This window comes from Mus caroli, unplaced genomic scaffold, assembly GCF_978045245.1.
Source record: "Mus caroli unplaced genomic scaffold, Mus_caroli_1 scaffold_18, whole genome shotgun sequence".
Lineage (NCBI taxonomy): Eukaryota > Metazoa > Chordata > Mammalia > Rodentia > Muridae > Mus > Mus caroli.
Genome location: NW_028227273.1, coordinates 69,738,239 through 69,753,706, shown reverse-complemented (window position 1 = coordinate 69,753,706; position 15,468 = coordinate 69,738,239). Strand labels below are relative to the sequence as shown.

The 15,468-nt window shown below is 43.9% G+C and overlaps 1 protein-coding gene across 4 annotated transcripts in view; it reads right to left on the bottom strand.

Annotated features, from left to right (window-relative positions):
• LOC110283822 (ATP-binding cassette sub-family A member 17) overlaps positions 1–15,468 on the bottom strand; it is a 108,831-nt gene that overhangs the window by 36,219 nt on the left and 57,144 nt on the right. For 3 of the 4 annotated variants that reach the window (XM_021149347.2, XM_021149346.2, XM_029471709.2), the window contains 6 exons: positions 9,683–9,838; positions 9,372–9,582; positions 8,314–8,464; positions 5,625–5,723; positions 4,494–4,659; positions 1,318–1,624 (listed from right to left, as the gene is read on the bottom strand). In XM_021149347.2, the coding sequence (XP_021005006.1) occupies positions 1,318–1,624; positions 4,494–4,659; positions 5,625–5,723; positions 8,314–8,464; positions 9,372–9,582; positions 9,683–9,838 (1,090 nt within the window). The remainder of the gene's footprint in view (positions 1–1,317; positions 1,625–4,493; positions 4,660–5,624; positions 5,724–8,313; positions 8,465–9,371; positions 9,583–9,682; positions 9,839–15,468) is intronic. The other variant, XM_021149349.2, reaches the window with a different exon arrangement.

Genomic DNA, 15,468 nt, shown 5'->3' with positions numbered 1-15,468 from the left:
AGGCAGTGCCCAGGACAATCACACTAAAAGACGGTGAGAACTTTGCTGTGGATGACCATGTGGGCTGGGATGCTTCAGCCTAAGGGTTATTATTGCTGTAGTAGGTGTGGGCTACTTCTTGTTGGAGGTGGTGAGTTCTAGCAGTAGATTCAGCTTCCTCTTTCCTTCCTCCTGCTACCACATACGACGTGAAGCTCTCCTCAGAGCCGAGCAGGTGATACCTTACTCTTGACCCTCTCAACTCACCACCCGTGCCAGAACAAACCCCTACTTCCTTCTCTGTTGTAATACTAGTTAGTCACTCTCTGGATTCTTGGCCTCATGGCCTTACATTCATTCTTACTACACCTATGATCTTAAGAGTCCTGTAAGCTTGCAGGTCCTCCTGTAGTTCGAATGCCTTTGGTTATTTTTCCTTTCCACTACTCAGATGGCACCTGGAATCCTCTAAAGATGAGATGTGTCTGTTAGAATCACTGCTACCGTTCTGTAACTCTCTGTCAGTCATGAGAGGCTTCTTGTTCAGAAGTTCTCTGACGGTTGGTACTAATTCTGCTCAATACCATATTCCCAGTACACAATGCCGTATGTAATAGAACACCTACCTACCTACACACACACACACACACACACACACACACACACACACACATATATAAACTTTAAAGCTGAAAAAGACATTTACTGATCTAAGAAACTAATGATGAGTTTATTACAGACTGGACACCAACTATACAAAATATTCATTGGAAAATTGCTTCTAAGGATACAGAAAGCAGTTATCCCAATTTGATACACAAAGAAACAGACGCCTTACTAAGCATGATATCTTAAGCCAGCTTTCTGAAACTCTAGCCAATATCTGAGATAATCAACTTGTAAAGAAAAAAAGAAGATTTGTTTTAGCCAATAGTACAGTTCATGGTCAATTGACCCTGTTGCATTGGGGCCTGTGGTAGAATATGAAAGGGGTGTGGAAGTGCAAACGAGTCTCCTCATGGACGGGAAATGGAAAAAGATCCGGAGGTCCTGGCATATGACCACTTGCTGTCAAGGATATGCTGCTGTTAGTGGCCTGGTCAGACCTTCCTCTGTGATCAATTTCTTACAAGGCTCCACAACCTCTAGAAAGACACATAGGGTCTCACCTTTAGAAGCCCTCCACTTCCAGTTAGCCAGAATCTAAATGACATTTTTCTGAGCCTTCCAGCTATTCAGTCTGATGTCAGAGAGCACTGCGTGGCTCAGAAAGCCATAGCCTCCCCACAAAGAAAAGCAGGCTCGCTTCCTGCTCAGGCCCTGTGCCCTGCTTCTTACCTTGAATACGCAAAGGAACCTGTCCTGCGGCCACAAGCATTTTTACAAAGTCATCTGAAAGTTGAGGGTCCAGGTGAGAATTCTCAGCAATAAAAAATGGAACAATGGTCTGGCCATACGTTTGTAAAGTCAGCTCCAGGGGCACGTTATCCAGTTTCCTTAATTTGAAGTTAAAAAAGGTGAGGCTTAACATAATGATCGCCAGCGGCAGCAGAACCTGCACAGCGAGCACCAGCATCCAGTTGCGCCGAGAATATGTGATCTTTTTCAAGAGCATGGCGTAGAATTGTTGGCAGAGAAGACAGAACTGCAGTTGAAGAAGGAGGTAGGTGTGGTGTCAGCGCAGTGATAAGAGCTGGGGTTACTGAGGTGGCTTCTGCTCACGGCCACTCACAGCCCCTCACCTCAACTGTCCCAGAATCTGCCTTAGGTTAGGATGCTATGATGTCATCATTTTAACCTGCACTCAGAGGATGGAGGAGGAATCTAAGGAGCTTCAGACTCCAAATAGAAACGATGCCATGTTTTCCTGCCTTAAAGACTTGTAAAAAACTAAATTTGGTGAGACTATGGAAGAAATGACACCATCAGTGGAGGCTGTATTTAAAAAAATACAGCTGGAGAGATGGCTCATTAGTTAATACCACGGGTTGCTCTTCCAGAGGCACCAGATTCAGTTTCCAGCACCCACGTGGTAGGTCACAGCTATATTAACTCCAGTTCCAGAGGATCTGATGACTTCTGACCTCCACGGGCACCAGGCACACGCGATACGCAGACAAACATGCAGGCAAAACACTAGTACACATAAAATAAATCAGTCTTTAAGAAATCCTTGCAGGGTGACTGACACACAAATTCCAGCATTCAGGAGGCAGAGGCAGGAGAGTCTTGTGAGTTAGAGGTCATCCTGGTCTGTACAGAGAGTTCCAGGGCAGCCAGAGCTCCATAGTGAAACCTTAGCTCAAACAAAAACAAAACAACACCCAAGAAAACAAAAACAAAACAAAACAAAAAAACTCTAGATGAATATAACTTCATTTCAAAGTACTCTTTAGCTTTCATGTTCCATCTCCACTCAGAGATTATTTGTATAAATAGGGGAACCCATAAACATGTCTTTGTGGCAATGACAATCAAAATCAAAATATGCACGTATAAGCCCAAAGGTCCCGGGAGCTGACACAGCCTGGGTGGGAAGCCGTCTGGGTCAGTGCCACATGTGCTCACATGGCCTCTCTGAGGTGGCATGGGAGAGGACGTGGGAGAGGGCCAGGTTCAACATTTACACAGCCCTTTGCCTAGGAGCCCCTGTGGAAAGAGACCTCGTAGTCAAGTTTAAATCAGGCATTCTAAATTCCTGGTTGAATAATCAACAGGCCACTGGAGGGCTCTACCAAACATTGAGTTTTCTACTTTTGATGTGATGGACGCTTGCCTTCAGTGTTCTCCACAGGTCTGTGGGCATCTGAGGGCAAACAGAGAAGGACTTTATGGGAAGCTCAGGGGAGGTGCCTTCAAAAGCACACCATGGCCACGTGGCACAGATAATGCCTTGCTAAGGATTAAAAGGATAAATGATTGATCCGGAAAAAACAAAAACAAAAACCCACACGTGTCCTAGCTTTATGGATAATAATCCCCTTTACCATGTGGCTCAAGATTATGAAACAAGGAAATCAGTCTCTAATCCACAGTAATTTTGTTTTATAACAATACTGTTGATAGCTAGGTAAAAAATATCTTATAAAATGTATATCAAGCCAGGCCTTGATGGTGTACTTCTTTAATCCCAGCACTGAGGAGGCAGAAGCAGGCAGTTCGAGGCCAGCCTGTTCTACAAAGTGAATCCCAGGATAGCCAGGGATACACAGAGAAACCCTCCTTCTGAAAAAGCAAAAGATAAAACATATATTTCTTCAAATATATGTGTGTATATATATATGTGTGTGTGTATACAATTTTTCAATATTAAGAAAACAGATTTTCATGTATTTAAAAGTATATGTGTGCATATATATGTGTATGTGTGTGTATATGTGTGTGCATGTGTGTGTGTATGTATTTATATGTATATATAATCTTTTTACACAAGGTCTCTCTGGAAAGCCCAGGCTAGTCTCAAACTCAGGATCCTTCTTTCTCATCCTCCCTCAAGTTGGAATTATGAAAACATTTTTTAAAAATTTAAATTCTAGGTGGTACAATACACGACCTACTTCACAGTGCAAAGAGCATGTATTCTGGCCCGTGCAAGTACTTCTTTCAGTCTCTTACCTGATGAAGAATGGACGACCCCTGCTAGGATGTTTTTGGATGCTGTGTTTCTATCGGGTTAATCAACGTTTGTGGGGGTCTGAATGAGAATGGCCTCCAGCGGCTCATGTATTTGAATGCTTGGTTTTCAGATGGTGGACTGCTTAGGAAGGATTAGGAGGTGTGGCCTTGTCAGAGGGGTGTGTGTCAAAATCCCCACATCAGACCTAATCTCTCTCTCTCTCTCTCTCTCTCTCTCTCTCTCTCTCTCTCTCTCTCTCTCTCTCTCTCTCTCTCTCTCTCTCCTTCTCCCTCTCTTTGCCTACAGATCAGGATGTAAGTGTTCAGCTACTACTCTAGGGCTACCCTGATTGCTTCCCTGCCTCTATGCTTCCTGTCATGATGGAAATGGACTTTTCCTTTAAAGCCTCCAATTAAATGCTTTCTTTTATAAGAGCAGCCTTGATCATGGTGTTTCGTTACAGTGATGGTAACCCTAACTGAGACACATTTGCCTTTGAACTAGAGCAGGCTGTGTAATGCTGCTGAAGCCTGATGAACCCATCCTTTCTTCTTAGTTTATTGACACAAGATCTCTATAGGTAGCCCAGGCTGGCCATGAACTCAGAGTCTGCCTGATCCAGTCTCCTGATCACTGGGATTACAGGCATGCATTACTAAACTCAGTTCCTTTTTTGTTTTTATATTTTGAGACAGAGTCTATGTATCCTTGACTAGATTCATAGTCCTGGAATACACTGTGTGGACCAGGCTGGCCTTGAACTTACAGAGATCTGCCTGCCTCTGCCTCTGATTAACGGTGTACCCCATTATGCCCAGCCTAAACACAGCTCCTGATTGAATGATAGCATGACCCCATCAATTAAACCACATTTGTGTATTTGAAATGTGCTACTTACGCCCGTATTTAGTCTCATTGGCTGTTCAGTGCTCACTGAGAAGGTCCTTGAGTGGAGACTTTTAATTCTGTCAATAGGAACTCTGTGGTGATGCCGGGGAAGCTGATGAAGAGAGTGTCGCTTCTCGGTTAAGACATTTGTGCTGGGATCAGCCAACTTACAAACTCTAAACCGAACCAAAATCATAAGCAAATACAAAGTCACAAGCCAGTTCATTCTGTTCAGGCTAAACAATGAACTTCATAGGTTTGGGAAAACGGTAAGTTAGAATAAGATTAACGTTGGCGCCAACAAGTGTGTCTAAGTTGTATAACGGGCCACGTGATCATCCATAAGCACCGTGTCGCCTCACCCGACTCTGTTCCGAAGATCTCATGCAACGCTATCAGGATTACATTTTGTTACCTTGTTTTGAAAACTACTACATGAAAATTAAAGCAAAATAATATATTAGTTAATTTTATGAGCAAAACTATAAAAGTCAAAAACAGCAGCAGCAGCAGCAGCAGCAACAACAACAAACAAAAAAGTAAAAAGAATTTTTAGGCCAAGCATGGTGGCACATACTGTTAATTCCAGAACCCAGGAGACTGAGGCAGGCAGATCTTTGTAAGTTTGAGGCAAGTCTGGTCTAAATAGTGAGGCCCAGGACAGCCATACATATAGACTCTGTCTCACCACTCTCCAAAAATATGTTTGTTGAATAATAATACCTCAAACATATAATTAATTTAACATATCTAATATCCAATTAGATCAAAAGTACCATCCAGAGGCTCGACAGCCATCCAGCAGGACAATTAGGAAACAGAGTTAAGCGTTGGGTAATGTTTAAATGGATGATGTTCAAGATCCCTTCCAACACTAGGTTATTTGGATCTGTCAGTGTGTGTGTGTGTGTGTGTGTGTATTGTGTATGTGTGTACACAGATACTTTTAATGACAGAGAAAGATGTCTGGTGTCTTACTTTATTGATTTCCATCTTATCCCTTGAGACAGGGTCTTTCTTTCTCCGAACCTGACAATCTCTGGGTTTTCGCTGGGCTGTCAGCCAGCAAGCCCATCGTCATGCTTGCATGGCAAGGGCTCTTACCCACTTAGGCCCGCCTTCTGGTTTTATTTTTGCTTACCGAATGAACACTTCCTCCATAGTAGTGACAGAGGTGGCAAAAGTAGAGATTCCCAGCTCTGTCTGTCTCAGTTCCAATTCAGTGAATAGAGCCTCAAAACTAGATGAGAAATAAAGGTTTTGGTAGTGTTCTTTTTTTTAAAAAAATATTTATTTATTTTATGTATATGAGTACACTGTAGCTGTCTTCAGACACACCAGAAGAGGGCATTAGATACCATTACAGTTGGTTGTGAACCACCATGTGGTTGCTGGGATTTGAACTCAGGACCTCTGGAAGAGCAGTCAGTGAGTGCTCTTAACCACTGAGCCATCCCTCCAGCCCAGGGGGAATAAAGGTTTTATTTCTGAAAGATGGAAGGTGAATCCTTTACCACCCTTAGCTTTCTAGAGCAGAGAAGACATGGGGTTTGTTGTCAAGATATCTGTTCAGATCTCAGTAAACTTGTAATAGCATTTGTTTTGGAACATTCCTATGGGGAGAAATGTAAAATATATCTAGTACAGACAGAGGTGACGTTTTGGTATTTTTGAGCCCAGGCATAAAAAGTAGTGACTGGCATTCTCTCTGCCTTAGTCAGGGTTTCTATTCCTACATAAAACATCATGACCAAGAAGCAAGTTGGGGAGGAAAGGGTTTATTCAGCTTACACTTCTACATTGCTGGTCATCACCAAAGGAAGTCAGGACTGGAACTCAAGCGGGTCAGGAAGCAGGAGCTGATGCAGAGGCCATGGAGGGATGGTCCTTACTGGCTTGCTTCCCCTGGCTTGCTCAGCTTGCTTTCTAATAGAACCCAGGACTACCAGTCCAGGGATGGCACCACCCACAATGGGCCCTCCCACCCTTGATCACTAATTGAGAAAATGCCTTACAGTTGGATCTCATGGAGGCATTTCCTCAAGGGAGGCTCCTTTCTCTGTGATAACTCCAGCTTGTGTCAAGTTGACACACAAAACCAGCCAGTACAATTGACCCCCCCTTTTTTTTCAGTCCCTCTTGGAGTGCCTTTTCTTGGATTCTGCCTGCCATCCTAGGAGAAGCCAAAATCATCCGAGAGACAACCCAGTGGAGCACTGGATGCTACAGTTAGCAGCTCTAGTAAGAGCCCAGTTGTTAGTCAGCACTGTTTTCCCAGGTGTGAGAATGAACCACCTTGGAAATTCTAGCTCATTCTAGCCCCAGGCAAAAAATTAATGTGGGGCAGAAGAACCATGCAGCTCAGTGCAGCCGACATAGGAATCTTCTGGGGACAGGGGTAGGCAAGATGTGCAAGGACTTGGGCTGAATCTCTAGGACAAAGTGGGGAAAAACATGAGAAACACTAAAATAGTTGCCAGTTTAAGCCAGAATTTTTTGAGTTGAGCAATTCAGTAACCCAGTACTGTACAAGTGATCCAGAGGCCACTGTGGCACTATTTTTTTTAAAACCTTCTAGATTCTAGAACACGTGTCATGTTTTGGGGGCAAGGACAGTGAGGTGAAGGCAGGAGAGGCTTCAAGAGAGGCCTCGGTGGAGGCAGGAGAACAGTGAGGAGATTAGCAGTCCGTGGCAGAAGGCTTGGTAGCACCTTCAGTTGTGTTATCAGGACAGACTGAAAGACTGTTTGTGAATAACTGTGGCATGGCAGGACATGTTCTCAAGATTGTGAGTATGGCTTTAGTCTTAAAAGGGTGTGTGTTTCATAATCCGATACACAGCATACCTACAAAATACTTATACCAGTGGGGATATTCTTCTGTTGTCTAAGAGCAGATGAATGAAGCTAGCTATTCAGCTGTATCCACCAGTTTGGATGGAAAAGAGATAATGCAAAAGACAGAGTCAACAGCCAGTGGATGAAGTGAAAGGCTGATTAAAACCACTCTTATGGGGCTGGGGAAATGGTTGAGTGGTTAAGAGCACTGACTGCTCTTCCAAAGGTCCTGAGTTCAAATCCCAGCAACCACATGGTGGCTCATAAGCATCTGTAATGAGATTTGATGCCCTCTTCTGGTGTGTCATAAGACAGCTACAGTGTACTTATTTATAATAATAAATAAATCTTCTTTTTTTTTTTTTTTTTTTTTTTTGAGACAGGGTTTCTCTGTGTAGCCATGGCTGTCCTGGAACTCACTTTGTAGACCAGGCTGGCCTCGAACTCAGAAATCTGCCTGCCTCTGCCTCCCAAAGTGCTGGGATTAAAGGTGTGTGTCACCACCACCCAGCCCATAAATAAATCTTTAGACCATAGTGAGTAGAGGTCTGGTGCATCTGAAGAGAGCTACAGTGTACAGTGTATGTAAAACCACTCTTAAGAAGCAAAACAATCAATATGCATCCCCTGATCCTGAGAAAGCAGAAATATGAGACTCATGTCAACCTAGAATTTAGAATTGCTGAAGACTAGTGTGTGGCATTTTCCTTTATTTCCCTTTTTGAATGATGCTGTCTCTTATGATCGCCATTACGTGCTCAGCTCCTCTGGTGTGTTTGGATCAGAAAACATCCCTCTCTAACTCACAAGTCTTCAAAAAGAGCCACAGCCAATGAGGTGGACCCAAGAACCATACCATACGTAGTTCAGATAGTGAGGCCCCTAGTCTTATACTGATCCTGTAACAGGAAAGACTATTGTGCATGCGGGCATGTGTAAAGGATGTGGATTTTTGTGGCTGTGGAGGGCCTGTGCTAATGACTCAGTTCATACCTGGGTATGGTCTTCTTAGGAAGTGTGAATATCATTTCTTCTCCAATGCTAGACTCCAAAACTGCATTCGGTATGTGGTGATAAATAACTTCATAGAGCTTTGAGGTGTCGCAGAGAGGTGATTTTATTATAGTCATATAATATCCTGCACCTGAAATACCATGTAAGAGACAATGAAACCGTCTTACTCTTTATCCCATTCTTCTTGGGCCATCGCTTTCTGTACTTCAGAATGGAGAGATTTAGGGCAAAGAGAGGGGAACCTTGTGAGGTTTAAACTGTAATGACCTGGTTTTGCTCTTGTTTCAGAGTCAGGAGATGGACTGTGGACTGGTAGCAAATCTAACAATGCTAGGCAGTGAAAAGGGGCTTCAGGAAGGGCGGCAAACAGGGTGGCCTAGGTCCTTAGGAATTCTGAACAGAATGCTAGACATTGTCAGGTACTGGCTGAGAGTAGTGGGTTGAGCACAGAGTCAGAAGGTGTGAGATTAAAGGCCGAGAAATGGGCTAGGAGGCATCTGTAAGGGTCTGTAGGAGAGCTGCTGACCAGGGTGCTAACAAGTGAGACAGAGAGAGGGAGAGAGAGAGAGAGAGAGAGAGAGAGAGAGAGAGAGAGAGAGAGAGAGAGAGAGAGAGAGAGAGAGAGAGAGAGAGAGAGAGAGATATTTTGAAATGAAGGCCAGTTATAGTTTGCAGACGGGTCAGACCTGGGTTGTGAGAAAGAGAGAGGGGGGCCTTGGGTTTTATTTGGGGGTTGTTTGTTTCAATTTCATGGATTAGATTTTTTTTTAAAACCCCAAGAAAGGATAGACTAATTTGGTACCTGGATGAAGAGGCAAGAAACTGACAAACTGACATATAAGCATGGGTCTTCTGACCCTAAATCTCTAAGATACCTTTTACTTCATTTCTGCCTTGTTTTCCCAAGACCTTCCCCTGGACCAAGAGAACAGGGAGTCCAGAGAAGCTTGTGCCCAGCCAAGATCAGGACCCTTCCCAAAGTCACCGATCCTGACCCAGGCTGGAGGCTGGCTGGACTCCTGCTGCCCACTGCTCACCGTATTTCTGTTTGAGGAACGATGGTGACCCGCAGCACTGGAGCTCCCCCTTGGCCAAGATGGCGATGCGGTCTCCCAGCAGGTCAGCTTCGTCCATGAAGTGAGTGGTCAGCAGGACGGTGCGGTCACCCTTCTGCTGCTGGAGAAGGTCCCAGATGGCCCTCCTGGAGGGGGAGTCCATGCCTGAGGTGGGCTCATCCAGAATCAGCACCTGGAGGGCAGAGGTCCGAGCTGTGGGACCCTGAGCGGCCAAGCTGTCGCCACCACCCAGGGTTTGCCCTTGTGTGGGAGTCAGGCCCCCTGCCCTATACCTTAGAGCCCGCTATGAGGGCGATGCCAATGGAGAGCTTGCGCTTCATGCCCCCACTCAGGAACTTGGACCTTGAGTTCCACTTGTCCTTCAGACCAAGCATGCGCAGCATCTCCTCTATTTGCTTGCGACAGTCCTGAGGAGACAGACCTTTCAACTGAAAGGCAAGAAACGGGGGGCTGTGAAGCAAGTGATACTGATGGAAGCTGAGCTATCTAATCAAGATTTTGATTGTATACAAATAAAACATAGGCAAGAAAAGGATGCCAGAAACATTGTTTTCAGGGAAAGGGACAGAGGAGGATATGAAGTATGTAAGTGAATAAATAAATGTGGGGAATGTAAATGAAATCTCTCCTTTCTATCTAAGGTTAAATGAGATGAAAGAAGTCTCATCTTTAAAGAAATCTGTAAAGATGCGAAGAGACCACCTAGCAAAGATTTCTCCTCCACATCAACATCAACCTCTCCTCCCCTACCCCTTCCCTGGTTTATTTTTAGACAGGGTCTCACGGTGTGGCTCGGGCTAGCCATACAGAATTCACTCTGTAAACCAGGCTGGCTTCGCACTCACAGAGATCTGTCTGCCTCTGGGTCCTTTGTGCTGGGATCAAAGCTGTGTGCCACTACTACTGCCTGGCAAATCAACACTTTTCTAGGATCGAAGTATTTGCTCAAGTTGCATCCTGTTATCAAAAGCTACACTTTGCTTACCAGTGATGTCATTCTGAGTTAGCCAACTGCATAAGAATGGGAGGCCAGCGTCTGACCAATCAGGCGGAGGCAGAGGCAAAGGCCTAGAGCCCCTACTGTGTATGTTTGATTGCTTGACCAACCTTCTGCAGCATTAGAACTTTCACCTTGTTGAAATACTTTGGGTCACATGGTCATGGTCTTAGACCCTCAGACCCATTTCTAACAGCAAATGACTTAAAAAATAAGTGCATAGGTACATTAAAAAATGTGTTAGGGCTAAGTGGGATTTCTCAACATATGTTTTTTAGAACTACTGTTTCATAGTAAAGAATTTATATGGCCTCTTTTGTCCCTGGTTCCTGGCATGGACTCTCTGAGGTTGGGGCTCCCCAAGTGATGAGAACATCTTTGTTACCACTGGGTCTTCAAGTCATATTGTACATCACACAGACAAGATCATATGGTGGTAGGGATTGAACCCAGGGCCTCATACATATTAGGCCAGTGCTGTATCAACTAAGCTACATCCCTCACCCACAAGTTTGTATCTTTTTACAATGGCAATAAACAGTCTAAAACCATGTTGACTTTAGCATCACAAAAGTATTTAGGAATAAATTTAACCATGTAAATGCAGAAATTGCACACTGAAAACTGTACAACATTATTGACAGAAATTAAAAGCAACCAAGTAAGTAGAAACACATTTCATGTTCAAGGATTAGAAAGTTGAACATTATTAATAATGTTAATATACCATTACTATTCAAAGAGCCCTGCAAATTCTGATAGCCCTTAAAATATTTATTGTACATATGGACAAAATCTGTGTTCCTAAACTTGCCTGAAAGTACAATCAGGTCAAAATAATCAAAACAGCATTGAAGACCAGAACAGGGTCAGGGAGTCACACTTCTGAACCCAGCACTTACTATAAAGCTACAGCCATACAGCACTGAGGTAGTTCTATAAAGACAGGCAAACAGAAAACGGAATGGACCTGAGATTCTGACAACAGTGATGCCCATTCAAGGGCAGAAGATGAATGCATCTGTGTTTTTAGATAAATTCTTCCTAGGTAGCTCTGGGTAGCCTGGAACTTGCTGTGCAGACTAGTGTGGGTCTTGAACTTGCAGTGATCCTTCTGCCCTGAGTGCTGGGATTACAGGGATGTGCCACCATGCTCAGCTAAAGAGAGTATTTCTTTCCTTTTTCAAAGTTAGACTTACCTAGTTTATGTGTGAGTGTTTTGCCTGCACGCATATATGTAGCCCACATGCATGTTTGCGGCCCACAGAGGTCAGAAGAGGGAGTCAGATCTCCAGAACTGGAGCTACGGAGGCTTGTGAACCACTGTGGGAGTGCTGGGAACCCAACCCGGGCTCTCTGCAAGAACAAGGGCTCCTAGTCATTGAGCATCTCTCCAGCGCCTAAAGAGTCATTGCAGTGCGTGCGTGCGTGTGTGTGTGTGTGTGTGTGAGTGTATGTAGTGTGTGTGTGAGTGTGTGTGTGTGTGTGAGTGTGTGTAGTGTGTGTGAGTGTGTGTAGTGTGTGTGAGTTGTGTGTGTGTGAGTGTGTGTGTGTGTGAGTGTGTGTGAGTGTGTGTGAGTGTGTGTGTCATGTGTGTATGTGTGTGTGTGAGTGTGTGTGTGTGCACTCGCGCAGGTTTATAGCAAACAATAAAAATAAACATTTGTGTATCAAAATTTACTGTCAATAAATGGTAAATAAAAACAGTGGGTAGGCCGGGCAGTGGTGGCACATGCCTTTAATCCCAGCACTTGGGAGGAAGAGGCAGGTGGATTTCTGAGTTCAAGGCCAGCCTGCTCTATAGAGTGAGTTCCAGGACAGCCAGGGCTACACAGAGAAACTCTGTCTGGAAACCCTCTTGTGGTTTCCAAAAAACCAAACCAAACCAAACCAAACCAAACCAAACCAAAACCAAACAGTGGGTTGTATTAGAGAACATTTCTGCAGACTATATCTATTTGTCAGGGGCTTAGTAGCCAGCATCTAACTAATGTCTCTTAAATAAATTACTAAAGGATTAACAACTCGACTAAAAAATGAAATAGGATATGGAGAGAGATTTCTCCAAAGAAGCGCACAAATAGCCTCTAAGCTCCAAGGGACCCATCCTCTCATTTCTGTGAGACCAGAGAGTGCTTGTATTTAGGCCTCAAGTTTCAGTGAGACCCAGGGGCATTAAAGGAATGGGCTTCTGCTCCAGAGAGCCCAGAGAACACCTTGAGACTAGAATCCCAGCTCTCACAGGGGGATCTGGGAGCGGTATAGGGACAGGTCTCCAGTTCCAGTGGCCTTAGAGGTCAGTGCACCGTATGAGATTCAACTCCAGGATGCACAGGATCCCCTGAAATGTTGGGGCTCTGGCTCCCTATGGTCAAGTTTTGACGTCTGAGGCTCACTGAAGGACTTGGGGAGTCTATAATACTGGGGCCCTAGGTTACTTCAGGTCTTTGGGTCTAACCTTGGCTTCCATAAAGTACACAGACTCCAGTGGGTCTGGTGTTTGATGTCCTTTTCCCAGAATTACAAGATTTCGAGGGATGGCCAAGGTTTTGCCTCCACCTGGTTGTCTATGGCTTAGTGTACAGCCTGCCCTTAGGGCTACTGGCACACAGCCAAGATGTAATTTCTCCAGCAGGTTCATTCAACACCCACACCAAAACCCATGTAGGTAACCTTCTAGGAAGAGTCACAAAAATAAACCATCCAGACTAACCCGGAAGAAGGGAGCAGAAGGGAAAGTCAAAGCTCAGAGACAGCCAGGCTCCCAACAGGTGTAAAGACAAAACAAAGAAAAACAAAGAATAAAATACAACCACCAGCCATAACCCTTCCCAATCAACCAGCTCCCCTGTAAGGGAACCTAAAACTACAGACATAGCTGAAACGTATGAGAGAAAATTCACAGTCTTACTTTTTAAAAGAATTAATGAGCAAACAAGAAGATACAAACAAATGCATGAACTAAGAAAACTTACCCAAGACCTTGACAATACAGTCTCCAACAAGAACGAGCTAGTCAGTAAACTGGAGGAAACTTTCAAAATGTGGAGAAAAATTCAGTAAAGAGATCGAAACATCAGAAAAAAAAAATAACTAGAATAGGGCACTGGTGGTGCATGCCTTTAGTCTCAACCCTTGGGAGGCAGAGGCAGGCAGATCTCTGTGAGTTGGAGGCCAATCTGGTAACAATAAAACAAAGTGAAAGAAAGAAAGAAAGAAAGAAAGAAAGAAAGAAAGAGAGAGAGAGAGAGAGAGAGAGAGAGAGAGAGAGAGGAAGGAAGGAAGGAAGGAAGGAAGGAAGGAAGGAAGGAAGGAAGGAAGGAAGAAAGAGAGAGAGAGAGAGAGAAAGGAAGGAAGGAAGGAAGGAAGGAAGGAAGGAAGAAAGGAAGAAAGGAAGAAAGGAAGAAAGGAAGAAAGGAAGAAAGGAAGAAAGGAAGAAAGGAAGAAAGGAAGAAAGGAAGAAAGGAAGAAAGGAAGAAAGGAAGAAAGAGAACCAAATAGAGATATTTGAAATGAAGGAGATAGTCAATCAAATACAAATCCCAATAAATACTATCATTAATATACCAGACCATGTATCCTATATATTCATACTCTATAAAAGGATAAATTCCTGTGATGGAGGGCCAAGTAGAGACAATAATAGCAACAGACAGATAAGGAGTTAAGGCATTAAGGAGCACCAGTGAAATTTCCAAGCAATCTGGGATATATTCAAAAGGTCAAACATAATAATTCATGGTACAGAAGAAGGAACAGAGATAGAATCAAGTGCACCAAACAGACTATTTAATGAAATTACAGCAGAAGGCTTTCCAAACACAAGCAGACACCCAACCACAAGAGGCACAAAGAACTTTAAGCAGACCTAACTAGAGAGGAAAGTCTCCATGACAGGTCCAAGTCAGGATGTCAAGAAGAGCAAGTAGTGGGACTTCCTGCCCACCTCCCTGTCTCTGTGCTGGGATTTTGTCTGGATTGAGCTTGTGTTGGTCTGGTACATGCTGTCAGAATCACTACTCATTTATACGTACAACTCTCCTACTCCAGGACAGACCTACCTCCAAGAAAGCAGAACACAGACTGGACCCTGTGGGGGAGCGGGGACAGGGAACATGAAAAAACCTAAAAGTTGGAGAGGTAGGGAATTGAGGGTGGAAATGGCAGGAGGGAGTTGGGTAGTGAATATGATCAAAATACATTGAATGAAATTCTCAAAGACTTAATAAAAAATATCACTAGGCATGGTACTGTACACCATTAGGCTCAGCACTCAGGAGGCAGAGGTAGGTGGATCTCTGTGACTTGAGTCCAGCCAGGTATACATAGCAAGTTCCAGGCCAGCCAAGTTCTACATAGTGAGACTCTTGTCTCAAAACAAACAGACCAGACAAGAATGAGATGGCAAAATGTATGTGATGTGTATTTTATCTCAATAAAAACTTAAAAATTAGGGCTGGAGAGATGGCTCAGAGGTTAAGAACACTGACTGCTCTTCCAGAGGTCCTGAGTTCAATTCCCAGCAACCACATGGTGGCTCACTACCATCTATAATGAGATCTGATGCCCTCTTCTGAAGACAGCTACAGTGTACTTATGTATAATAATAAATAAATCTTTGGGCCAGAGCAAGCAGGGATTGAGCAAGCAGGGTTGACTGGAGTGAGCAGAGGTCCTAAAATTCAATTCCCAACAACCACATGAGTACGGCTACAGTGTACTCATATACATAAAATAAATAATCTTCTTTAAAAAAACTAAAAATTTGAATGCAAAAAATTGATAAATATTCTAGAAGTCTCTTTTGTCCTAATATTTGGTCTTTACTTTGATACTTGATTTTCTTTGCTACAGAGAGATCCTTAATTCCCTAGAATTATCTCAACGAATGGGGTGTCTTTTGTTCTAATGAGCTGACTCTCAGCACACCGTTGGGTAGCTTTAAGAGTTGGGGCTGGGCTAGAGAGATGGCTCAGTGGTTAAGAGCACTGACTGCTCTTCTGAAGGTCTTGAGTTCAAATCCTGACAACCACATGGTGGCTCACAACCATCCGTAAGGAG